Source organism: Chlorocebus sabaeus, chromosome 20 (assembly GCF_047675955.1).
Source record: "Chlorocebus sabaeus isolate Y175 chromosome 20, mChlSab1.0.hap1, whole genome shotgun sequence".
Classification (NCBI taxonomy): domain Eukaryota; kingdom Metazoa; phylum Chordata; class Mammalia; order Primates; family Cercopithecidae; genus Chlorocebus; species Chlorocebus sabaeus.
Window position 1 is genome coordinate 36,905,426 of NC_132923.1, and position 26,960 is coordinate 36,932,385.

Consider the following 26,960-nt stretch of genomic DNA (forward strand, 5'->3'; position numbering starts at 1 on the left):
AGGTCATAATTGGTCACTGTACTACAGGGTTCACATTGAACTGAGTGAAGGAAAGGATGATAATTTAAGAAGAATAAATGTGCTAGTTATCATCTGTGCACTGGCCAGACAATCCAAACCCAGGCCCCACATCTGAGGATCATTACGGGATGCACCTTTTGGATATGCGGAAGGGTTTGAAGTCTCTACCAAACCAGCTGAAGTGATACTTAGCAGGAGGATGTACTTTTATGAAGACATTATTAATTCACGATGACGTGTTTATTTGTCAGAGTCGAATATTTCTGTGATGAAGTGCAATGCTTTCCTATTGTCTTTCAATCTTTGTATCATCAAAATCACAATGCCAGTTAATATACTATACTCAGAATATTTTAAATAACTTTATTCTTAAATTTAACAAGCTCTTATTAGAAATGCTTTGGTATCAATAGAATAAAAAATGCTGGTTTCCCCCAGTGAATCATGTCAAGTAACTGGAAAGGTTACACGTTTGTTTTCCCCAGCTTTTTGGGATTTTTTCACAAATAATGTCTACTACTTATTCACATGGCTTAATATGGTACACTGTAATGATAATATTTTGGACTTCAGAAAAAATAAAATATCCAGAAGAGAAATTTGCAAATGCTTCTTAGTTTCTTCTCCAAATGATGTTTATATAGGTGGTACAACTCTTAGATCACCTTTTTTCCCAGCTTTGCCATTCTCATCCTTAAAGCTGCAAATTAAAGAAAAAAAAAAAAAAGAGATTTACAAAAAAATCCTCAAGTTTTACTCTAAATGGCCATTCATAGAATGCAGGAAAGTTTAGAACATACCTCAGATGGTTTTATCCAACAATGTGAGCATTGATTTAGTAGCACAAAAAGATAGTAGAAATAATAAGCTATGGTTAACTTAGGGCAGAAGCAGGTTCAGAACTAGAAGGAACCTATTTCTATAAAGATTAGAATAATTAGTAGAGCAAACCCAGTACAAGTGGAACAAATACAGGATTAGTGCACAGTTTCCCTATTAGCCATACAAACGGATTCCTATAGGTTGATGACTGTATTTTATGTACATTTCTGAGCTATGTACTGCCAAAATAAAATGGTGTTTACACTTAAACTCTATTTCATGATTGTGTTTGCTTTCAGCTCATTCAACTTCCTTTCCCAAAGGAGCTCCGGCCTTTGGATATATAATAACAAGAACAAATTTCTTTATGAATGAAACAATGTGAACCAGTTATTAAAAGTTGGAGTGATTATAAAATGTCTTTGTCAAGACATAAGCATGCTTTAAAATGGCAGATATATCTTTTTGGATATATTCTTCTGCCAATAATATATTGAATGTAGAAAGCATTTAAAAAAATGTAGATATAGAATGTATAACACTTTTCTGGTATTCTGCATGAGTTTCTGATATTCTATTCTTATTATTTAGGATTTCAGTGTATAGCTGCCTTAGTCATGTTCCAAAAGTTGAGAGATGCTTTCAAGGCACTGATCTAAAGATTATGTTAATGATCTAACATTACATTCATGTGTAATATGACCCAAGAACAAGCTATGTAACTGATTGCACAATTTTGTCTAATGAAAAATAAAATGGAAGACATGTTTTCTTATTTCTATGCCATATATTGGTTACCTTTTGACCATGGAAATGACCCCATGCCTAAGAAAACTTCTTGCACAAATATGAGAAGGGATGGGATCTAATTCTTAACAAGACCATGATTATTTTAATTGTCACTCCACTTATATGAAATATTTTCATTTCAATGAAGCTAAAGAGCATTATTTCCCTTGAAACTTTAAGAGGGACGATCATTTCTAGTGGCAGGGCCAAGAGTATTCCCTAGAATTTAGGATGAGCTGAGAGAATGTGCTCTGTAGCAAGCAGGTCTTGATTGCTGGGAGAGGCTGTAGTTAACATAGCAGAAGGTGAACAGAAGGCAGAAAGCAAGGCTTTATGAAGTTTCTGCTGTTGGATTTTATGGACCTCTGCCTTGCCCCTACCAACAAAAGAGAGTAGGAGTGAGGGGCTTTTTAAGAGTCTCTGTTAAGTCACAGGCAAATTGCTTTTTCTTACAGTCACTCCTCACCGTAAGATTCCATAAATTGGGCACATCCTGTGTGCTGTGGACATTCAGAGAAGTTTGCTAGAGTCTGCTTTCCTTTCTCTCCTTTCTTCAAGCCTATGTCAAGTAGATAGTGTGAGTTCCAGTAAATGCATGGGGCCAGAGCATGTTGGCAATAGAAGACTTGGTTTAGCAGCTAAAAACTCTGGGCCATCAGCTCTCTTTTTCACTTCTATTTTCTGCTCCTCTCTGATCCCTGCCTCTTCTTCCCATAGCATTTTAGATGCATGGGTTCAGCTGGCTGAACTTGGTAGAAGTCTCCTTACTCTCAGTGTCCCTTGGACTCTAATGGCTGTTGCAGGTTGGCAATCAGCAGCAGTAGCATGTGAACTCCCAGAGCTGAGGTCCCCACCACTTCATCCTGGAATGCCACTGACATCTCTAAGAGGACAGAATAGAGCTGGAAGTACAAGAATAGGTTGGTGAGGACTACCAATGAAAGCCAACTACTACCCGCTGACTGGTAGGGGTAGCAGTGAGCTCCCACACAGAGCTGGCTGGGGCCATGCGATGGTGGAAGTGTCTGGCATTGAGCTTTATCCTACAAACATGTTATATTTACATTAAGCAGATGGACATAATGTTGCCTGAATTTTTCTGTCATGTCTTACTCTGTTCAAAATTTTGACTAACAAAATCTTGTCTTTAGAATCTCCAGCTTCCACCTTTTCCCATTTCTTTCTTCTTCATGCAGTTTTCCAAACTAAAATTACTCTGAGATAAGGCATTGATAACCATATTTATACCAAGGGAAAAGAGACGAACAATTCTTAACTATTATGCCTACTGGAGCTATTTATATTAAATAGGGGATGTATACCATAAACAAAGGAATTGACCTAAATGGTGAGTTTTCAAGTATCATGAGCATTTTTTGGGGAGTAATGGGGAGAAGCTCAACCCACTTGGTGTTTGTGAAATTGGAGTACATAGGTGGTTATTTTTCTTTGTATATGGATGGCACCTGAGGGCATATGACACTGTGACTGACTTATTTTTAAAACCTACCTAAAAAATACACATCAGCTCTGTAGTCTGTACACCGAATTGGAAAACAGCAACGTAAAACAATATCATGGTGGAAGGCGAGGAATTTGGAGCATTCCGTTTATAAGATACTTTGATTGATAATACAGAACTCTGTATTGTTACTTTGTCTGGAATAGGTTTTCCTGTTTTCCTTATTTTAGTTCAGGGGCATGATTAGTGTTGTCTGGAAATGTTAGTCACTTCCTGTCATTTTCCATGGGGTAAATGTGTTGACAAGGTTAGAGGAGAAGAAATAAGGGTGTTCAGGAGGAGCTGGCTAATATCCAAGTTCAGAAAAGGGAGGTTTTATAGTGGATAATGTCACTGCTATTGACCATAAACAGCGTGTTCCTCTTTTTGAAGTCTTCCGTGTTTTTTGTTTTTAAAATGAGTTTAAGATGGCAAAGTTTGATCAGTGAACAAAGCTCTTTCTTAAGATGGAAAGAAACTTAGTGTCTTCAGCTTTCCATTGTGGGACATATCAGTCAACTCTGATTGAGGAAGTTATATGCGTGTATACTTTCCAAAAGCTTAGAAATTCTTCAGGTAATGAGATTTATCATTGAGATACCTACTGTAACTACTTAAAAGAATGGGAGAAGGTTCATTTTACTCTATTATTAGCTACCTAATATTGGGCTGATGAGTTGTAGAGGAAGAAATATTATTGAATTGTGCAGGTACTACTGCACTTCCATAGAATTATCAAGTTCGACTTGTGAAATTAGCCGTACTTAATATTTATTGCTTTTTAATGAGAATCCTTCCATTAGAGACATTTAAAATTACTATCCCTAGCAAATATACAGAAAGGTTATGTCAGGGTAATTTGATTTACATCTTTAGCCAAGGTAAGTACAGCTATTATAACTGATTTTGTCAGGTTCTTATTTATTCTTTATAAATGATAACTAGAATATAATATTTAAGTGATAACAAGGAATCTAAAATTGAGAAGCTATCACTTTTGTAGGAAAAAAGCGTTAAAGTTATTTTCCACTCAATGCTAAAATAGCTGGTTTGCTATAAAGCTATAAAAATTTTATGAAGAATGAGAAATGCTAATATATAGAAAATGGAAAAGATAAATATGCCAAGTTGGGGAAGACTATGCAAAGTTAAAGGTTATAGAAAACATAAAATAAACTACCATTCTATTTTAAAATGTAGAAAAATTAGGAAAATAAAATTAATGAAACTATAGACATATGGAGAAACAAGATACAGCAAGGTAATAAAATACTCTGAAAATAACATTTGTTTCCTGTACTTTCTTGCAAAATTAAGGCAATTTGTTAACTTATATAAAAAGTTTAAATCACAGTGAGGCACAAATAAAGTAGTGAAAAGATTCTAGTGGGAAAAGATATGTTATTGATGATCCAACATATTAGTGACCCAAATACACTGGCAAGCAGCACCATACCATGATAGAAGATGAAATTCAAGTTATTAAAGTTCATCAATACAATATCAAATAAGGCAATGATTTATTTTTACTTTCTTTATCTTTTGAAGTGATTTAATCACTTTACTATAGTGATAATAATCCCTATTAGCATTAATAAAAAAATCTCAGTGTGTATTAGTTTATGAGGTGGTCAGAGAAGCCGAAAGCAAGACTGTGTTAGCACAAGAGAAGCTGGTCACATGACTGAACAGCAGTGGCATGCCTTGTCATTTTTATTACCTGTTAAGGATGGATCCTCGGTCCCATCTCCAGTTGTCTGAACATCAAATGTGGAATGGTGGACAGGGCTGCCTAAGCTTTCTTCTTGCTCCTTCAGAGATATGGAATTTTTGTGGGGAGATTTATGATTTGTGTTTTCATGAGGACTAGCTTCTGATCTTTTTCTAGGAAGTGGTGTTGGTTTGGCTGGCTGGTACACCTGACTATGGGGAGCTATGGGGTGGTAGGATGGTTTCTCAGCTTCTCCTTCATCCTCCTCCTCCTCATCATCAATCACAACCAGCTCAGCATGGATGATCCCATCATACCCTGTCAGAAGCTTCTTGTCTTCTTCACTGTCTTCTGCCTGCTGATATCCCATGAAAATCATTGTCACCGGTTCTGTATCATTTATGTCCGGAGGCAGGGAATGAACGATATTATATCTCACATCTTCCTCGTCCTCCTGACAAGTGGGTGAATTCTGGTGTTCAGATTTCCCAAATATTGTCTCTCTGGGGTTCAGCCTTGGCTTTGGGGAGGGTGCATCTTTGTCCCGCGTGACATTCGATTCTTCCCAAGGAGTCATCAGCCTCTTTTGTGGGGTGTGAAGCGTCTCTTCTGCTTGTTGAATCACTGATCGGGGATGAGGCACTGGCCGAATGGGACAGATGTGATTGAAGTTGTTTTCCCTTTCCTCTGAAAGACCATTGTCCATATTGTGTATGGATTCATTTACATCGATATCCAGTCCATTAGTTTTAATCTTTATCCTTTCTTGAAAGTTTGGTCCAGGGGTCAGTGTTTCTCTCTGTGGGGTTGTAGGCCTGTAAAAGGGATTGGCATATACAGGCTCATGATACTCTGTTGGGGATTTAGAGTTTCTCTCTGAAGCTTGTCTTAGAAGTTCCTCGACTTCAACTGGTGCCAGGCCATCAGTGCCATTGTATGCTGCACTGTGATTAGAACTTACCGCATATACTGACTTTTGCCCATCGTCATAAACTTTTATTCCTGTACCTTTAAAGTCTTCTGATGGCAGAGGTATTGAAGACAGAACTGTACTTTCTCCAGTCTTCAAGTCTTTTTCAACTTTAATTTCCATGGCATATAAAGCTGTTAAGAAACGAATTTGATCTTTGATTTAGTTAACTTTTCTTTTATAAACTAACCTGCTTTTACAATATTTATTTTTATATGAAGTACACCCTTCATGTTCTTTTATGTGAGATGTTGTCTGTTTGTTAAATTTCTGATTTTACTCATTAATGATATAATGACCAACTGGAATAACGTGGGTTTTTATGTAATGGTGTATGGAATTATTACTGAAAAACAGAAAGGGTTGAAGAAGATAAGTTGATTAGAGGAGATAAGCTGATGGTTCCAAATAGGAAAGAATTTCACTGGGGAACTGAAAGATATCCTCTTTCCTATTAACACATTCAGCAAGATGGATGTACCTTCTTTTGCATTTCTCAATGGGCAGAATCAATCTCTTCTTTAGTCAAGAAGAATATGTTGCACTGTGCATCACAGTGGGCAAAGTGCCCAGTACAGTATATTTTATAAAGTTACATCCTTGTTGTACAGGCCAGCAGTCTGGTGAAATTACAGAGGTGTGTTCTACAGTCTTCACAATGAAGAGGCTGTTTAAATGTAGAACTGGGATGGAAACGGGAGGGAGAAGGCTAGAATCACACACTTCTCTTTCTGCCTTACGTTTCTTTTCATTTTCACTCCCATTTTCAAGTAGAGGAAGGACTGAAAAATAGAGCAATATTGTCTACACTGAGACAAATGGACTGGAGAGAACTGGGGAAGATGAGATTTGCTTCAGGACCCAGGTAAGATCCCTATGGCTGGAATTTCAATAGGAAAGGTAAAGCGAACAGAATTCTGTGCAAAATTACAGCTTGCTTTTGTGGTGTCCTCCCACCTTTCTTTCTGAACCCTTTTTGTATTTCTTACCTCCTCTATAGCCTCGTGGTTCTTGGCCGTCCTTGACTATCCAAGAAAAACTGCAACACCTCTCATCTGCACTCTCCCTGTCCAGCTTCTCTGCTATACTCTCTGTATTGCACTCCCTACCATGATATATTTAGTGAATACCTACTACGTGCCTAACTGAACCTGGCATATAGTAGCTATTCTCTAAATATTTGTTGAATGAATAAATGACTGCTATCTGCAAATAAAGAGTAGTTTTTCCTTCCACTCTAAAATTCAAAGGTTTCCTCTCTGCTCTAATGCAAACCTTCATTTTTCCAGAAGCTTTGAAGCATCGATTTTATGTAAGTCAATCTCCCATGGAAGAAAATAATGCCTAAACTTCCCACAGGAATATTTTCATTTTCAAAAAAGATCTTCGTAACCCCCAAAGCATGTCTATTGGATGGAATATATCAGGAGAAATACTTTTTGACCAGGGAAGCTCTGCTTTTAAGAGCTTCTTGTCTCCTTCGGGTCTCTATCTTCCTTATCCCTGTCTGGTTTGTTAGGGAATAAAATGCACGGAATAAATGCTATTAATATATCCCCATTATCCTCACCTATGCAGTGACTAACCTATCTCACAGAACTTTGTAAAATGAACCATTGCTTAACCTGGAAGAATAATCTGTCATAGCAAGTTGTGAATATTTGACACTATAAAATCTGAAATTAAGAACATGCCCTTCAATAAGGTTTTTCATATACCTTTCCTATTTTGTTCATCATCTTCTTTTTCTTCATTTATTTCCTTCCTTAACCTAGAAGGTATGTAGGACTTTGGAAGGTCAGGGATATTAGCATAGATGTCCTCAATTGACTCTGTAAAATTAATGAATTCAAAATACATTTAGAATATATTTACAACAACAGGAACAATTTCGAATTACCAAAAAACCTTAGTTTAACATAAAAGAAGTTATTCAAAAACATACCTTCTGCTCTTTCTTCCCTTTCCACTTTCACAGACTGTAAGAAAAAATAATTCTCCATGATTAATACAGTTTAAAACATAGAATCTAAATGTGGATATGCTTTGAAAAATTGTATAGTATTTGTGAATTCATTTTGAGAGAGAATTACAGTTTTAAAATTGGTTAATGCTCACTCTTATAATGTCTTCTGTTGTCCGCTCAATTGACTTTAGTTTCTTTAAAATGGCCTCTTCCTTTGTTGAGATTTGCAGTTCAACTTTTTCAAGATCTTGGATCTCTTTCTCAAGCCTGACAACAAAAAGGTATACTTTCTATTGCTTAACACAGTACAAATGCAGAGTTCTCAAATATATCTTCCCCATATATAAACTTTCCTTGGAATATGTGTGTAAGTAGCCAGACACCTTCTGAGAACATAATGTCACACTTAGCATCACACCAAGCATGATACTTTATAGAAGGTACCTAATGCCTGATTTTGAACAATTTTCAAGTTTTCTTTTTTTGACAAAGAAACATATTAGGTAAAGCATTTGACTTTTGCTCCATTTTCTTCATTGCAATTACTAATGTTACTTCCAAATAAAAGTGATTTTTAAAATACAGAGACATAAGTTTAAAGTTGTACCAAAAGGAATGGTACATTTGTAGTTATTATGTAGTTCACCAGTTTTTCATATCCAAGTCATCATATACATTATTTGAAGAAAACGTTGTAATTATTAAACTGATTTAATAATCATAGCCATTTAATACTTAAAATTCTTGCATATTCTAACATTGAAAATGACACTTTGATTTAATTTCAATTTCCTAAGAGTTGGGCCATATTATAGCGAGTAGGGTGAAGAGATGCAAAAATGGACCAAATCTAGTATAGTAGCTTCAACCGCAGCTGTTTATAGAGATTACTTTTTCTTGGGGGGCGGCGGGGGGAAGGGCACACATCACAAGGAACTTACAGCGACAAAGAGACAGACATTTGAAACTGGACTGTTGCAAGCATTCTGAGCTGGTATCTTGGCCAGCATAGAGCTGCGTGTCAGATTCAAATAAACTCCAGGGGGCAGCATCGTGACCTCTACTCTATAAAAACATACACTGGCAATCACGCAGAAGGCTGGCCCTTGGCAGCCACGTAACACACATAGTTTCTCAGCCAAATACACTAAGGCTCTAAAGTCAGCTGCCTCAGAGGATGGCTGATTAGATTCAGCAGCTGGTCCAGGAGGTGACAGCTGTGGATATTCGTGTCAGCTAAGAGAACTGTCAGTTTTCTTGGCTTCCTTTTCGAAGATGGTCATGGGCCTGGCAGCTCAAAAATGCTGTGCTATTGACACACCAATAAAAGGCCAAGATGTGGTCAGCTTGACAGCTCTCTTGCTCATTGCTTCAGTCTCAAAGTTCTTACTTTGCTGCTGCCTCTGGCCATTGGTAGATTGGCGTTTATAACTGAGCAGGTTTTCTTGCACACCACAGACCTCTAAGTGAAATGGAGTAGCCCCTGGTTTCTTAGAAGTGTCTGAACTGTGACTGCCATTTTATTAAAATTCCTCCACATCCATGGCAGCACTTTTACCCTTCAGCAGAGCTGTGGGGATATATGTTGGTCCAGTTTGGTAAACAGGAAAGCTCTGCACTAAAACTGATAAATCTGGATTCGATTCTGTCTCTGCTACTCACTTCTTGTGAAAGCCAGTTCCCTTAACCTCTCTGAAATTCAGTTTTGTAATGTGTGTAATGAGCATAATTACAGATTACGCTCATTACCCTATACAGATATTTGGTGACACTAAGAGATGACGTATATGAAAGCACACTGACTATGGTTGATATCAGTTGTAAATTTGTTATGATATAATTTTTAAAAGTTTCTGCAACATACTGTATGTCTTTCTTCTTTCATCCCCTGTCCCACTGGGTAGTTACCTAATTTGCCTGTTAAAGACAGTCTACAAAGATAGAAAACAAGAAGGTTCAAATCATTGCTGCAAGCAGCGCTTGGACATCAGGACCTAGCTGTGGAATCAGGTGGACCTGGGTTTGAATCCTGGTTCATCTGCCAGCTTCCTATGTGACGGCAGACAAGTGGCCTTACCTCACTAAGACTCAGTGTTGGGCCGAGAGAAGTGGTTCACGCCTATAATCCAGCACTTTGGGAAGCTGAGGCAGGAAGATTGCTTGAGCCCAGGAGTTAGTGATGAGCCTGGGCAACATAGTGAGACCTCAGTCTCTACAAATATTTAAAAAAATCAGCTGGTCATGCACCTGCGGTCCCAGCTACATGGGAGGCTGAGGTGAGAGGATTGTTTGAGCCCAAGTGGTCGAGCTTGTAGTGAGCCATGATCACACCACTGCACTCCAGCCTGGGCAACAGAGTGAGACCCAGTCTCAAAAAACAAGCAAACAAACAAACAAACAAAAAAACCACAAAAACTCATTGTCTTTATTCATTCATTCTTTTAAAAATATTTACTTAACATCTACTTTGAACCAGATACTCTTCTATGTGCTGGGGATCTTACGGTGACCAAAACAAAGTCCCTGAGCTCAAGGAGTTTATATTCTAGTGGGAGACAATACGGGAGCTGGCAACCTTTTTCTCTAAGGGGCCAGATGCTAAATATTTTAGGTTTTGCAGTCCACATATGCTTTCTCTTGCTTATTCATCTTTTCCCCCCTTTTTCTTTTACAGCCTTTTAATAATGTAAAAACCATTTTTAGCTTGTGTCTGTACAAAATCAGGCCAGGGCTAGATTTGGTCCTAGGCCATAGTTTGTCAACCCCTACATTAATAAATGTGTAATACAAATATGTATATATTTCAGATGTATATATGTATCTATGTATATATACACAAACACATACATTTATTTATGAAGAAAAAATATTTTTGATGAGAAAAGCAGGATAGAGTCTGTAAACAGCAGGATAAATAATACAGAGAAAGCCTGGGGAGGGGGCACTATTTCACACAGTGTGGTGAGGGAAGTTCTCTCTGATAAAGTGTCATTTGAGCAGAGACATGAAGAGATGTGAGGGTTTCAAAGGGAGTGTGCTCCAGAGAGATGGAAGAGTAACTACAGAGCTTGAAGCAAGAGCTGAGAGAGTAGAAAGGTGAAATGAAGTCAGAGAGGAGGCAGATGGGCAGATAGACAGGGCCTTGTGCATGGAAAGGCTTTAGGGAGGCCATTGGAATTTTGAACAGAGAGGAAACATGCTATGATTTGAAATGTAAACAGTTACACTGTGTGGAGAATAGACTGGATGGGGCAAACATGGAGGTCAGTTGTCCTAAAAATCTAGATGAAGATGGCGTAATCCAGGTTGGTTGCCAGTAGAAGGGTGAGAAGTGGTTGGATTCTGGAAATATTTGAGAGAAAGAGCTGCCAGAATTTGTTGGTGATTACATGCAGGGGATAAGAGAAAGGGAGATGTCAAGTTGATTCCACTGTTTGTTACCTGAATAATTGGAAACATGCAAATGCAATTGGCTGAACAGAAATCTGGGAGAGAGAAGAAAGGGGATTTGTGGGGGATGTGTTAAATTTGAGACAATCAAGTGTGATATGGAGAAGACAGTTGGATATACAAGACTGGAGCTCAGAGAAGTCTGGGTTTGAAGATATGCATTTGGGAGTTGGTATTTATTACCACAGGAGTGGATAAGTTTTCCTAGAAAGTGAGGGAGATAAGAATTCCAAGGCCTGAATCTGGGGCAATTCACCATTTAGAGATGTGGTCAATGTTAACAACTTCATAGGGTTTTCTTTTCTTTCTTTCTTTTTGGAGGTGGAGTCTTGCTCTGTCACCTAGGCTGGAGTGCCATGGTGCAATCTTGGTTTACTGAAACCTCTGCCTCCTGGGTTCAAGCGAGTCTCCTGACTTAGCCTCCTGAGTAGCTGGGACTACAATAGTGTGCCACCACGCCCGGCTAATTTTTGTATTTTTAGTAGAGATGGGCTTTCACCATGTTGGCCAGGCTGGTCTCAAACTCCTGAACTCAAGTGATCCTCCTTCCTCGGCCTCCAAAGTGCTGGGATTACAGGCATGAGCCCAGCGACTTCAGCTAGTTTCTTCCTGTCTCTGCCCCTTTCTTTTCCTGGGGCATAGAGACAAAGCTCTTGGTCTGCTCGGCCAATGACACCTTAGGGAATTTTGAAATGCACTGGTGTTTGTTGTTGTTTCTCTCTGAAGAAAAAACCGTGGGTAATATAATGCCATATGATTCGTCCCAAGAATCTCTTTAGACTAATATGGTAAGAATATGAGGTTGAAAACCTGCAAACTTCATCAGCATATCTGTTAATGAATATTTTTGAAGGTTTTTCAAGTCACTGGGTACATCATGACATGTTTGTGAAAACTAAACATAAACAAACACCTCCCTTCCATTCTTTATCACTTAATCACAGCCAACTCTGAGTTAAAAAGGATAACTAGGAAACATCTTGGTACTAATTACTTAGAATCACAAACCTCTAACAGGAGATGCCTACTGATGTAGAACATTTCCTAAAATTTCCACTTCAATGCAAAACTTGACTTCTTATTTTTGTGTGTTGATTTGTTACTTCTAATATTTATGGACAATATAAATATCAGAAGAATGTTAGTGATTCGCTGCTCTAGAAAAGCTTTCTAAAAGATCAGAATGCTAATGGAAATGATGAGAGGCTTAGAAAGCATAACTGAGAGTAAGGAACTGGACGCTCCCAGAACCTCCCCAACCCCCTCCACTTGGTCAGAAGTCAGCAGTAGCCTAGCAATGGAGAAGAGGACGTTTGACAACTTCTACACCAGATAATGCACTGAGTTTTTGAGGACTTACTGTCCTTAAGGGGCGTAAATCAAAAATTGCAACTAGTAGGCAGGGCAATTTTTGTGTTATCTAGCACAGTGGTACGTAACCAGAGGCGATTTTGCTCCCTGGGGATATCTGGCAAAGTCTAGAGACATTTTTGTTTCTCATAACTTGGTGGGGGCGAGGGGTGCTGCTGACATCTAGTGGGTAGAGGCCAGGGATGGTGCTAAATGTCCTGTCATGCACAGAACAGTTGTCTCACAACAAAGAATTATTTAGTCCAAAGTGTCAATAGTGCTGGGGTTGAGGAATCCTGGATACCTAAAAGAAAGCCTGATATAGTGTAAGTTCTTGATAGGTACTTTATAAGGAATTTGTTTATATCCATTTCTTTTATATTTTAATTTTTTCCCTATTATTCCCTCCCATTCCAATATACATAAATGTTTGTGTATCTATTTTTTTTTTTCCCATTTTCAATGGCCACTCAAGTTAAGAGAATATTCAGCCCTGATTTAAAGCTTAAATAATGCAAGACTTAAATTAGGGACTCTTACCTAATCCCTTTCCAAAGGCAGTGTTGGGGGAGAGAAAAAATTTGGCAAGTATAAATGAAGTATTGGGAAAATATATAGGATGGAATTTGAAAGCAGATCTTTACTTACAGAGTCTGAACTCTTAACTCCTCTCCAATTAGCCACTGTAGAAAAAATATATATTCTTTAGGGTTATTTTGCTGTACTGGGGATTTTTCTACTCAGTGGGTTAGTCCGTCTAATAAGGATTAAAGTCTGGGCTTTATCTTTTTATATATATATATATACACGCACACACACATATATATTTATATATACATATATATTTATATATACATTATATATTTATATATATATATTGCCTATTTGCTGGGTAAAAAGAGGGTTATTTTCAAGAGCTCCCTAGGTAAAAGCAGGTAGCTTTCATTTCATGAACTGTTGCAGTAATAACCTCCCTTAATCATCACGAGATAATGTCTCCAATCCAATTCCAACATGCAATTTTTTGTCTTGGAAAAAGGGACAGCACATAAATGCTGGATGCATCAGGAGGAGGTTATTTCAGAAGGCTATATATATATATATGCATATATATACACACATACATATACACATACATGTATGCATGTACATAGATATATACATATGTGTATGTATGTGTGTTTATCTGTGAGTGTATATACATATATATGTAAAATTAAAATTGTTTCAAATGGAGAGCATTTGGGGAGGTTACCGTGGGGTAACTCTTTAACCTTCACATGCCTATCTTTCAGTTGATGGGTTAGAATTTCCATAAGTGCTGCCATCCCCATCTTTAGAAGGTATTACCTTTCAGAATGGGAATTGAGCTCCTTGAAATGCTGATTCAGTTTGGTGAGGAACAGGCAGCAGAGAAAGAAATATCCTCCTTGGTGCCTCCCAGGCTGTTAGGTGGGGCTTGATGGATGAGTCAGTGCCTCTCACCATTTCTGAGAGTTGGTGGGCAGGCATCATGTGCCAATTTAGATAAGCAGAGTACATGAAAAAGGATTTGTAATGCTATCCATTATTGGAATCTTTCTTCTCCTTGCCTATTTGCTGGGGAAAAAGAGGGTTATTTTCAAGAGCTCCCTAGGTAAAAGCAGGTAGCTTTCATTTCATGAACTGTTGCAGTAATAACCTCCCTTAATCATCACAAGATAATGTCTCCAATCCAATTCCAACATGCAATTTTTTTGTCTTGGAAAAAAGGACAGCACATAAATGCTGGATGCATCAGGAAGAGGTTATTTCAGAAGGCAATTTTTCTGCTGCTAAGGGTCCATTTATCTCTCTCAGCTTTTGGTGGAGTTAACAAGGACTCACAACCTGATAGAGTTTGCCATTAGGGGCCAAACAGACTGGAACTCATGAGGGGAAAAACCACACAAACCAAAATTCAAAAGTCATCATCCTACCTTTCAGCACTTCATGTGTTAGCATTTATAAAATTTAACACATATTGCATATTTACATTGCACCAGGCACTGGCCTATTTCGTCCTTACAGCAACCCCCACGAGCACTGCTGTTAGTTCCAATTGACAAATGAGCAAACTGGGCACCTAGAAAGGTAACCGACCCAGAGGCTCACAGGCAGCATGAAGCAGGATGGAATTTGAAATCAGATCTTTACTTACAGAGTCTGAACTCTTAACTCCTCTCCAATTACCACTGTAGAAAGAAAACCTAAAAAAATGGATTCTTAGGAACTTAGACACAGCATTCATTTTGCTCTGCAGTGTAAAGGGATTTTTTTTTTACTTTCTATGATAATAAAGGAAGTGAAGATTGAAACGATAGCTGGGGCACACCAGTGTGTAAAAGTGTTGACCCATTACATATAAAGGGAATATTTCTGTCCTAATCTTCCTTAGGGTTATTTTGCTGTACTGGGGATTTTTCTGCTCAGTGGGTTAGTCCGTCTAACAAGGATTAAAGTCTGGGCTTTATCTTTTTTTTTTTTTTTGGCTGCTTGACTTTGGTTCTGGTATGAGTTCTCAGAACAGTCTCCTTCAAAGAATCTGGGGTTTCCTAAGTTAATGCCACTTTACAGCACGACTTTCTTTGCTTCCACACAAGACTGTGTTGTTCAAAGTAATTGAAGCAGTAGGTCTTAAATATAAAGCTGGCTAATGCAATTTGATTATGTTACTGCAGTTTCAAGGTAACCACCAATGCTAGGTATGAAATTAAGTTTATGGCTGGCTCTTATCTATACTTTGAAGGGACTGATTAGTTATTTGCATTTCAGTAGCCCAAACTGTCTTATTAAAAGCCAGGACTACACCTAAAGAGAGGGTCCAATGGCTATTTCTCTGGGATAGCCTGAGTCAGCAGGTGTTATGCCACTACTGATGTGCCTCTGAGGCCAGCTGACGGAAGTGCTAGGACCAAACCCCCACCTCCAACATTCCCCAAGCTAGATAAAGAGGGAATTTTTCTTTTCTTTTTTTTTTTTTTAAGAGACGAGGTATGCCTGTGTTGCCCGGGTTTGTCTTTAACTCCTGGGCTCAAGAGATCCTCCCACCTTGCCTTGGCCTCCTCAAAAGCTGGTATTACAGGTGTGAGCCACCATGCCCAGCTGGATCCAGTTTCTTTTGGGACTCACAGGTTCTCAGAATGTCTTTGCCTCTGATAACTATTGAATTCTGCCTAGAGTGGTGAGCAATTCTAGCTTGATTCTCCCCTTGGACTAGAGATTATCTTCCCTTTCTTCCACACTAAATCTTGGGAGAACAGGAAACAGTTGGTGGTTTACCTATATTTTTGTGAGTTTTTGTGTGAAGGCCTACTTTCTCAGGGGAAGAAAAGACTGTTTACAGCTCTACCCATGGAAACAGAAAATGAACCCATCTCAAAGCTAATACAGTTGGCTTAATCCTTTAACCCCTCCAAGCTTGTTCTCTCATTTAGGGAATAGTAATAGTATTCACTAAAGGTTGTCTTAAGGAGATAGTTGAGGTAATTGTTCATAAACCCCTACAACAGGGCTTGATGCAGAGGAGTTCCTTAATAAAGATGAGTCACTGGCCTGGGCATGGTGGCTCATGCCTGTAATCCCAGCACTTTGGGAGGCTGAGGCGAGTGGATTACTTGAGATGAGGAGTTTGAGACCAACCCGGCCAACATGGTGAAACCTTGTCTCTACGAAAAATAAAAAAATTAGCTGGGCATAGTGACATGCACCTATAATCCCAGCTACTTAAGAGGCTGAGTCAGGAGAATCACTTGAACATGGGAGGTGGAGGTTGCAGTGAGTTCATGCCATGGCACTCCAGTCTGGGTGACAGAGTGAGACTGTCTCAAAAGAAAAAAAAAAAGACCCTTTTCTCTTTCTTAGTTTGCTTGGGAGAGGAGGACCATCTGTGACAACTCCATTGGAAGACAAAAATCTAGCAGGTCCATTTGGGTGTTTGATCTGCAACTTTAGCAAGCATGGTACTAATATAGCTTCAGGGACATACTTGTCCTTGCAAATGCTGATCTAAACAGAAAATCTCAACAGTGATCTAGCATGATTGGAAGAGTTGTAGTAATATGTACGAGGATGATGTCTATGTAGTAAATGTGGGCAGAAAGAACATTCTAGTCTTTTTTGACAACCTGTTATTTCCTCTCTCCACACCCCACCCCCGATCCATCCTCCTTTTGTTCTTTTTAGTGATAGAACTCCCTGAGTTTTATATGACTTCCTGGCTACGTTGCTATGGACTACATTTCCCAGTGTCCTTGGCATTCAGATAGTACCATGTGAGTAAATTCTGGCCAACAGGGTATTAGCAGAATTGACATCTGCAACTGTCAGGTCATGCCGTTAAAATAGAGCTGCTTGTCCTCCATTTATCTTCCCTTCCTGAAGTGGAATGCAGATGAAGTAGTGAGCTGGCTTTGACCATATAGCCAAGGGCATCCCTTAGGAGGTAGCAAAACAACAAGACAGAAAGAAATAGGGCCTCTAGATAACCTCATGTAACACTGATGCTCTCCTCTGTGTGTATGTTTACCAGTTAGGATTTGATGTATGTGAGAGAAATGAACCTTTCTATCTCATTTAAGCCACTGCTCTTGAGGACTCTTTTAAAGTGACAAAACCCATATGCTGACTATTGTGTAACCTTATGGGGAATGAATTGTAGTGTGACACATTTTATGTGATTTTTCATAATTTTTTAAATTGATTTGCAGAATTACTCATTATCTTGCAGTTCAGGTAGTTAACTAGCAAAAACAGAAAAATTAATCAGTCTTTGCTCCCAGTGGTTAAAGGATTTATATGTTTCTTAAAAATGTATCAAATCTGGCATGATTTGTGTTGACAGCTGGCTAATATTGAATGGTTAAGGTTTGCAGTGAAAAATGAAAGTTCTTTTTATTTTTTAAAACCATAGCTCATCTAAAATAATCTCTCTGGAAATTCAGTGACTATTATTGAGTACGTACAGTTGACTTTAGTCAAGTTATCTTGACTGCAGTGTGTTAGTCATACGTAATAGGCAGATACATTACTACTAATGGGTCAGAGGTTAAAGATATTTCATCTTTACAGATAATTTGGCCAATGGTAATGCCAAGCTACATTTTCTTAATAAAGTTGAGAGTAGTGTAATCTATTAGAAGTGGAGCTTTTTTTTTTTTTTAACTTTTTAAAGTTGAGGTTTAATAAATTTCATCAAACATATAGCAAACCTTTATTAAGGACCTATTACATATCAGGCATATTTTCTTCACTAAGCTGAAATAAAATCATTATCTTAAGTGAAATAACTCAGAAACAGACAAATACCACGTGTTCTAACATATAAGTGGGTGCGAAGTAATGTGTGTATATGGACATATAGAGTGGAATAATAGTCACTGGAGACTCAGAAGGGTGAGAGGGTGGGAGGGGTATTATGGATGAGAAATTACCTAATGGATACAATGAACGTTATTGGCCGATGATTGCACTAAAAGCCCAGACTTTACCACTATTCAATGTATCCATGTAACAAAACTGCACTTGTACCCCCTATATCTACAAAAATTTTTTAAAAGTGCATATCAAAAAAGATGAATAATTCAATGCACAGACAGTAGGTAAGAAGAAAAACTATCCAGTATGGCTGGTGTTCTTAAAAAAAAAGAAGAACAAGAACGCCTTAGAACCAGCCATTGTCAAAGGGCATTTTTGCTTTGCTTCTTGATGTTAATTGTTCATGTTTGATACCAAGGAACAGGACAGAATAAGGAAGATCTAACCTACTAGTGCAAACAGTCATATGCTACTGGTAAGCATGCCAGAGAATTAAAGGGCATTTGGCAAACAGCAAACACTAAGTTTGCCACAAGTCAGATCTATTGCCTCTAATTCTCAGCATTTAAGAATAGAACAAACAATACAATGCAGCAGCTTTAAGACAACAAGAAGCAGACAGGCAAGGGAATAATGACATTGAAACAAGCATCAGTTTGCTCTGATGGTTGGGAACAGAGCAGATGTTTAGAAAGCTGAATAATTAATTATATGTGAATAGCTTTTGCACGGGTGAATCTCATCTCCTAATATAACTCTGTAAATATTATTAATTATCTTATGGGCAGATGATAGTATCTTGATTTGAAACCGCCATGTAGGCATGTAACGTTACAAGTGATTTAGTAGAAAAGCAAACCCTCTTAATCACAACAATATTTTGCAAACTGAGGGTTTCATTTGCCATGAAAAATAAGAAACAAAACTGGTTTTCAGAAAATCAGCCACTATCATGCACAAGTTATTATACAAATGTCATTTTCAAATGAATGCAAATAAACATAGTCTCAAGGTTGATGTGATATGAAGGATTGGTTAGTTATGGGCTTCTCAACGCTCCGGCGGGATAGAAACTAGGTGTGTGTGTGTTTTAATTAGGGCTTGTAGAGGACCTTGTAGTACATGCCAAACATTTAATAGGAGTGAAATAATTGTAATAATTTGACTTGTACCTAGGTGTCATGAGTTTCCCAAGTGGCCATCAACTACTGTTGTGGCCAGGACATGGCAAGTTAACTGAAGATATACTTATCCATGATTCTGGTAAGCCTCTTTTATTTTCCTAAAAAAAAAATTGTAGAGAAAAACATTTCTATGAATAAACTACTTGTAATTATATAATGAAATGGCAAAAAGTATTCAATGATGGAGACAGCTAGTGACTCTTTCCTTTCAGAAATAATTCCTGGCTTTGTGCCTTGGTAACCCTTAACATTTATCCCTGACTATATTACAGAGCAGCCACTATATTTTCTATTTTTTATCCACTTCATTTTTGCTTTGCTTCTTGATGTTAATTGTTCATATTTGATACCAAGGAACAGGACTCTATTGTTTGAAGATCAACAAATATAAATTCCAATCCTAATAAAACATCGAATAACCAACAAGAATCAGATAACCTTGGGTGGTCTAAGTGGACAAAGTGACATTTGCCTTATGGCAGACAAAAGGTGCATCACAAGGGGGTGGGTGTGGAAGTTTTTTGAGCTGGTAAAATTAGTCACGGGAAACTCTCCTGCAGAATGGAGAAGCCTAGGCCTGGTGGCAGGCAGCACAGATCCTTTCTCTATTACAGTGAGTCGCTGCTCTTGAACATTCTTCCTTTATGACCAAGGCTTGGAGAACGGATCACTGAAACTAATTCACCTCCCACTTACTGGATTGTGCAGTTGCTCCTTTGTTCATCTTTACTCACGTCAGCACAGCCAAAGATCTATGACAACTTGGCTAATGGTATCAAATTTGTATTTCAAGGCACTGAATATCATTTAAAATGAGATAATAAATGTAAATGCATTTTGAAAAGTTAAAGGATTTAAAAAGAAAAACACAAATATATTTTTTGTGGGGAAGCTTATATGGAATCTTCTCTGTAAGACTCAAAGACTTACATATGGCAAGTTCTGAATAATGTTCACGGAATGAATCAAGAATAAGCAGTGTGAGGTCTGGTGGGAAGGGTCTGGAGTCAGAAAGACCTACGTGTGACTCCTGGCATGACTGTTACCAGATTGATGGCTTTCTATGCTTTAGTGTCCTTATGTACAAAATGAGGCTAATTAGACTTCCCTCAGAGAACTGTCATTCTCAGAATAGTGCTCCATAAAGGGTAGCTGTTGTTACATAAATTGAAGTGGAGTGGAGGGAGGACCCTCAGAGGTTATTGCAATCTACTTTTCAGCCTATCGTGGCGGGGGCCAGTAACCATTTAATCCTTATTTCTACTAACATATAGATGAGATTGGCAGGTGTGAACAAGAATGAATGCTGAAAGGTCGGGATAAGGAAAATAAAGGGCATATGGAGGAAGGGAAAATGGAGAGAAAGTAAACAAAGCGATGGTGAGAAGTTAAAACATGCCATTGATAATTGTTTCAAAAACCAGGACACCACTACCATTTAACTTTGCCCTTGACTTAAAATAGCTGGATGTTTATTCTTTTTTTATTTTTAAAAGAGTTTCAAAGCTTTCCTTTTCAGTTCATTAATGTTCAAGTCATTATCTAGGCTTCTTCAGCTGGTCCTCTTAGAAAGGTAGTATTTTAAGTACTAACATTCATCTATACATCATCTATTTTACTCATTAATTCATTTATTAGGCTATGTATTCACAGGTATTCCTACTATGTGCTAGGCGTTGTACTAGGGGCCTGTGTGTGTGTGTTTTGGTGGGTTGGAGTGGGTAGACTTCTTCCCTTTTTTGCTTTTAAGTTTGGTTTACTTGGCTTTTTTTTTTGTTAAATTATAAGTGAAGCTCCTGAATTAAAAATAATCAGACTATCTGGGAAACAACAACAGATGAAATATTACAAATCTGGTAAACCAATTAGTCAAATATGGAGAGTGAAAAACATGCTTGGAATGATTTTGACTCATGTAATTACCTTAGAATAATTTCTTCAGTGTCTCTAGGCAACAGCAAATTTAATAAGAAACAAATGGTAGAGTTTTTTTTCGCCTTTTTTTTCTTTTTCTTATGTTGTCATAAAAGAGCAGCTTGTCTATCTCTCTGCTATGTGGTATTAGATACGGGTTAGGGTAGGAAGGCAGAAACATCTAGAATGTAATATTTTTCACTTAGCGTACCTCACCCGTGTTTGATGAAACATTAGTTTCATTAAGGTACAATTGACCTGCACAGATAGTTAAAAGCGTTAGGTAGGGGTTAAACTTGGATGGAAATAATAACAAGCTAAACTTTGATAAATGACAACCAGTAACAACTAAATTTAACTTTTATATTTCTACATCAATGTTTTGTGTTCCCTTTTGAATTGAGCCTTGCCTGCTCTCTTTTGAGTTAATTGAGTAGGTTATTGCTTTACGTGATATTGAGCAGAATGCATTTTCTTGGGTTTCAGCTACTTTTGTGGAGGAATTTTCCTCAAGTTATGTGGGATGTGGCTATAGCTGCTGTGCCAGTCTACTTGGCTTTTCTCATGACACGTAGTCACATAGACATCCAAGGCTTCATATACACCTTTGCCCATTTGTATCATCTGCGGATGGCAGTTTCTAACTATTTGGGGGACAAATGAAAGTTCATTAAAAGAAGGCAGAAGGTCAGAAGGGCACTTTGGAGTATTTAAAAAAAAATCCATGCTAGAGAACATTTAATCATAAGTAGCTTATCCTTCCCAAAGGGAATGCAGTGTATTTGCATCATTCTCCTCGGCAGTTAACCTTTTACATTTCATGCTTATGACATTTCTGTCAGGCACTCTGTGTGCTCCAATTAAAGTCAGAGGTCTTTGGACACAGTTCAAGAAGTACAGTGTCTGGATGGGAGCGTGGCGCAGGGCAGTTTGGCTAAGGGAGGTCATGGACAACTGCAGGGCAGCCGGATAGGAAAGAAGAACCCAGGATGTGAACAAGTTGCTGGGGGCATACCTCCTATGGAGATTTATTGGAGGTGTCATTTTGGGTGTGGGCTATTGAATAGAGGAGAGCAAGGAAAGTGTTAGGACAAGATTTCCAAACCAGGATATAAATTCGTGCACATGGATATTTGGACTGAAAATCAGTGCACCTGTGCCTACAATCAGGCAGTAAATGGTTCAGTGGTCTCGGTAAGAGCAGGGCTCATTTGGGAGGCAAATTGAAACTCTGTTTAAGCAAAGTGATTCAGAAGGAGATGTTCAGTGTAGCCTTCCCCTGGGAACATTTCCTCCTAAGGTATTAATCAGGGCACCAGGCAAAATACTCCACAATATTGTTCCAAAGCTAAGAATGTAACTCAGAGACAGAAACCATGGAAACCCACTTATTTTCTGAAATGTTGCCTCTCTTTGGAAGAGAAGACAACAGGATGAATAAGCAGATATGCTTTACTTAAAGGTTATGCGTGAGTCAGGGTACCCTCTGAATGTTTTTAATATGTTAAATATTCAGGTAAATGTCTACATAAAGTGGTACACATAAAAATGAAATGATAGCATAGATTGGAAATTTAAAAATTGCTATAAAAGTATAGAGTTTACAGAATTTAATATTTGTAAAAAATTTCTGCAGGATCTGAGGCACAATTTTATTTTTATGATTAGGACTTTTAATTAGGTTTAAAATCCTGGCTCTTTATGTTTAGCTGTATGACCTAGGGTGAGTTAGCCTCTGTAAGTGTCAATTTTTCTCATCTGTTAAATGTTACCTACCTAATAGGGTAGTGGTGAGAATTCAGTGAAATCATATACATGAAATGTTTAGCACAATGCCTGGTCCACAGCAAATGTTCCACAAAAATTAACCACTATGGTAGCATTCTAGCCTTTAAACCATAAAAAAAAAAAAAATAGATTATTTCCAAGTGGAAATATACTCATTGGTTAGTCTTCTCAGTTTACTCCAAGAAAAACACTCTTTGTACTAGCATAAAGAAAGGAGAGCACTTGGCCAAAAAATAAAAATACCTGGGTAAAGATCCATGCAGTGTTGTTCTTCTAATTTCACCTTTTGGTAAGGACTAGTATTTAACATTTTTTGTACACCTACCATATGTCAGGCACTCTGTATTCACAGCAGTCCTGTGAAGTGGCTGTAACTGTCTCACATTACAGGCAGGGAAACTGAGGCTCAAAGAAATGAAAGAACATGGCCAAGCCTATGTACTATGTCAGCAAAACAGGGATTTGAATGCCAGAGGCAATGCTGTTTCAGTTCATGTCACAGCGCCTTGGAAGTAGAAAGAAAGAAAGGTTCATGGGCAAAGTCTGGCCCTGCTATGGACTCCACGGTAGTAGCAATATTTCTATTTTGATCTTCCCATTAAAGTCTTATCCTGTAGCTGAGGGGCCTGGCAGAGTGGCAAATGTCACCCTCGAGCAGGCACGTAAGTCAAGTGATAAATCACATTCAGAGTTTGAGTTACTTTCTCTGCTTAGGGATTGTGAGTGGCTCTCCCTAGTTCAACTTCATCAGTTGGCTCCATTGCTACTCAGTGCTAACAGGAAATTGTACTGATTTAGCTGGTAATAAGAGCTTCTCAAGCACTGTGGGTACTTGTTTAGGAGAAAGATTGAATTTAAAAACATGCACCTGAATTTTTTTTTTTTTTTTTTTTTTTTTTTTTAGCAGCTTTACAAACATCTGAGAAGAAAATGTTCCGTTATCAGATGAAGCTGCTTTGGCAATGTGGTTTTTATAATGCTGGGCAGTAGGGGAAGTTGCTGAATACAGACAAGGCATAGTTATTTTTTCTCTTCGTGTGTTGCTTTGGAACATTCTGTTACTTTTATATTTTTAACCAGATAAACATGCCTCTATAGGTCACAAGAAAACAAATTCTTTACTTTTTTTTTTTTGCAAATACATCTTTTCAGGATCATTCCTTAAACAAAGCAGTTTGCTGATTATTAGAGATACTTGTCTGTGTTAGGTGTTTTACTATTTCTAGAGCATTTGCATTTACAGCTCTCCTTTCATTTTTCAGCTGAAGAGCACTGAACCTGGCTTGCTTTGAAATCTAAGTCTACCCTTTACTGACTCTGTGACCTTAATTAAGTCACTTTCTCTCGCTGCGCCTATTTCCTCATCTGTGAAATGGAGGTGTTGGTGCTTTCTTTCTAGGATTGTTGTTTTTAATGACTTAATGTAAGTGCAAGTACTTTGTAAATTATACAAGTTCCTTTAAAAATGAACCACTACTGTTACTATTACTTACATTTAAGGACTAAACTAATTTGGTGTTCACAAGAAGTATTGATGGATTCATAGCATCATGAAGATCTAAAAGTTGTAGTGAGATGCGAGAAACTGGGTAATGAACAAACGTGTAATCAGTAATTTACCAAAGAGAATAGGGGGACATAGAAGGAGATCCTGTGTGGTTGGAGCTTTTTGGAGAAAGGAGAGCAAAAGGGACAGAACATACTTCAAAGATTTTCTATAAAAGAGATACCTTTCCAGTCCACAGAGGTTGATGTGTGCCATCATTTCACAGGCACTGTAGAGTAGTCAAATGGGTCAGTCCCTGACCTCCCACTTCCTCGTTGTGTGAATTCCTTAACTTCTCTGAAAGAAGTGAAGGGAACAATACTTACCCTCACCGGGTTATGAAGATTAAATGGGACAATACTTGTAAAGTGCCTGGTGTATACTATGGCTTATTAAATATATATCTCTCTTCATCTCCCTCCTCCTTCTCCTTTTTAATTTTTGGTTAGGAAGGAGCTCTAACTAGACAAGCCACTATCAATACTACTAGGAGCTTATGTGCTTCTCAGAGCATTCAGGCAAGGCCTAAAAGCAATCAGTAGAGTCCTGGTTAATACTAGGATTACTCAGAATGCTGCCCAAGCCTGTTAATGGAGTTTGAGTATATGTGGCCACTTCCATTATCATGAGATGCAGAGAAAGTTGTAAGTGTTCAGTATGTGGAAAGACTCTGAAAGGAGGTTTTGAGGGGAAGCAAGTAGGTGTCTGTGCAGTAGGAAAGATTTGCAGGGATTAATTTCAGGACTCCTTCAGAGATAAGGGTTCTGTGTTGAGGAATGAAGAAAGTAATCACCCACTTATGCTGGGATCTTGGTGAGAAAGTCTTGCTAAGGGATGCCTTGATAAGAATTGAGTTTTCCAAACCATAGAACTGATTTATTGGGTTATTTTAAAAGTACTTATTATCCACTATTTAGAAATCTTTGAGTAAACAACTGAGGGGTTTATAAATGCAAACATTTCAATTATATAACCTTTTAAGAATTGTTAATTTCAAAAACATCTAGATAAGGATGAGCAGTCAATGCTTTTAGCTGTTAAATATACAAGTGCTTGCAATTAATCAAGTAAAATGGAAATCATTTGATGAGAGGAAGCCTTTTTTCACATTGTCAGTTTTAAGCCTAACGAGATCTGTTTGTATAGCGCAGTGAGTATGGACAAAATGTGGTCGTAGCACAGCCACCAAATACTTTTGTGTTTCAGATCTTTTCTATAGTCCTCACTAAAGGCAATGCATTAAAGCAAATGAGGTTTTGAAAGTTGTCTATATTCAAAGATGGGTAGACTTTAATTTGTTGTCATGGTTATAACACAAGAATTTCCATCTTTTAAATGTTTTCCCTGTGTGGGTTAGAAAATGATTCTGGCCTTTCCCGTATCTGTTTCTTTTGTGTCTTTTTTGCATGTGAGAATACTAATAATCCCATCTTACATTTAAGCTTTCCGGTTTTTTCATGTCCATCACCTTATTTCAAGCCAAGATAATTTTAGAACATTACTTCTTACACCAGCAGTTGCCTGACTGTACTGATCTCACAAATTAAGCAGGAAAGGATGTTGAGAAATGAGGTGAACACCTGTGAGCAAATCATCAAAGAACTAGAAGAGGGAAACTGTGAACAGAGTATTCCTATAGAACCTTCTTTCCCAAATATAATGGTTGTGACTGGGGAGGGCCTGAGAGAAATCTGATGGAAGGACAGGGTAAACACACCTGTAGGCTTGTCACCTGTCCTAAGGTGAGAGTAGGGGCTGGGGCTGTGAAGAAGGACTGTTGTTTGTATACTTACCATGCGCCAGGTAGGTGCTGGTAGTTTAGCACACATATTTTTTAAAAGGTAGTCATTGTTACTACCATTCTGCAGGAAATAGGCTCAGGGAGGTATGAGTAAGTCATCAATGTGCATTTCAATGTGCATTTAAAAATAAATCTAGTGTTGCTATACTCAGGTGATATTTATAGTAAAATTTCTATTGTGGCCTTCTGGTGTGTTTCCTTAGTCTTTTTTAGAAATTCATATGGAATTTCTAAAGGCTGACCGTGGTGGCTCACACCTGTAATCCCAGTACATTGGGAGGCGGAGGCGGATGCATCACTTTGAGTTCAGGAGTTCTAGACCAGTCTGGGCAACATGGTGAAACCCCATCTCTACAAAAATACAAAAATTAGCTGAGAATTGGTGGCGGATGCCTGTAGTCCTAGCTACTCAGGAGACTGAGGCTGGAAAATCGCTTGAGTCCCAGGAGTGGAGGTTGCAGTGAGCCAAGATAGTGCCACTGCACTCCAGCCTGGGTGACAGTGTGAAAGCCTGCCTTTAAAAAAAAAAAAAAAAGAAATTCAAATGGAAGATTTTATTGCGCCGCTGAAAGTGAGAATGGCATGTCTATGTACAACATGGGACAAAGTCAAAATAAAGGTAGTTGTGGAGTAATCTCAGTGAGGGCCATACCTGAGGATACTTTGTTCTAGAACCTGGATCTGGTGCTGGTCTTGTTGATTTTGCTTCTTCATCTCTTCCTGTTCTTTTCCGCTGCTGATTCCATCTAGAAGCCATTTCTCCCTCAAGGCCTTTTTCTGATGTCAGGAAACATAAAGATATATTCTTATATT

The 26,960-nt window shown here is 38.1% G+C and overlaps 1 protein-coding gene across 1 annotated transcript in view; it reads right to left on the minus strand.

The window, feature by feature from the left end:
• Positions 1–370: 370 nt before the first annotated feature.
• The window catches only part of PALMD (palmdelphin), a 47,828-nt gene continuing 21,238 nt past the window's right edge, over positions 371–26,960 (minus strand). The window contains exons 3-8 of the mRNA XM_007977847.3: positions 26,800–26,924; positions 7,933–8,047; positions 7,760–7,793; positions 7,533–7,646; positions 4,854–5,948; positions 371–721 (exon numbers count right to left, since the gene is read on the minus strand). Coding sequence (XP_007976038.3) covers positions 678–721; positions 4,854–5,948; positions 7,533–7,646; positions 7,760–7,793; positions 7,933–8,047; positions 26,800–26,924 — 1,527 coding nt within the window. The 3' untranslated portion in view covers positions 371–677. The remainder of the gene's footprint in view (positions 722–4,853; positions 5,949–7,532; positions 7,647–7,759; positions 7,794–7,932; positions 8,048–26,799; positions 26,925–26,960) is intronic.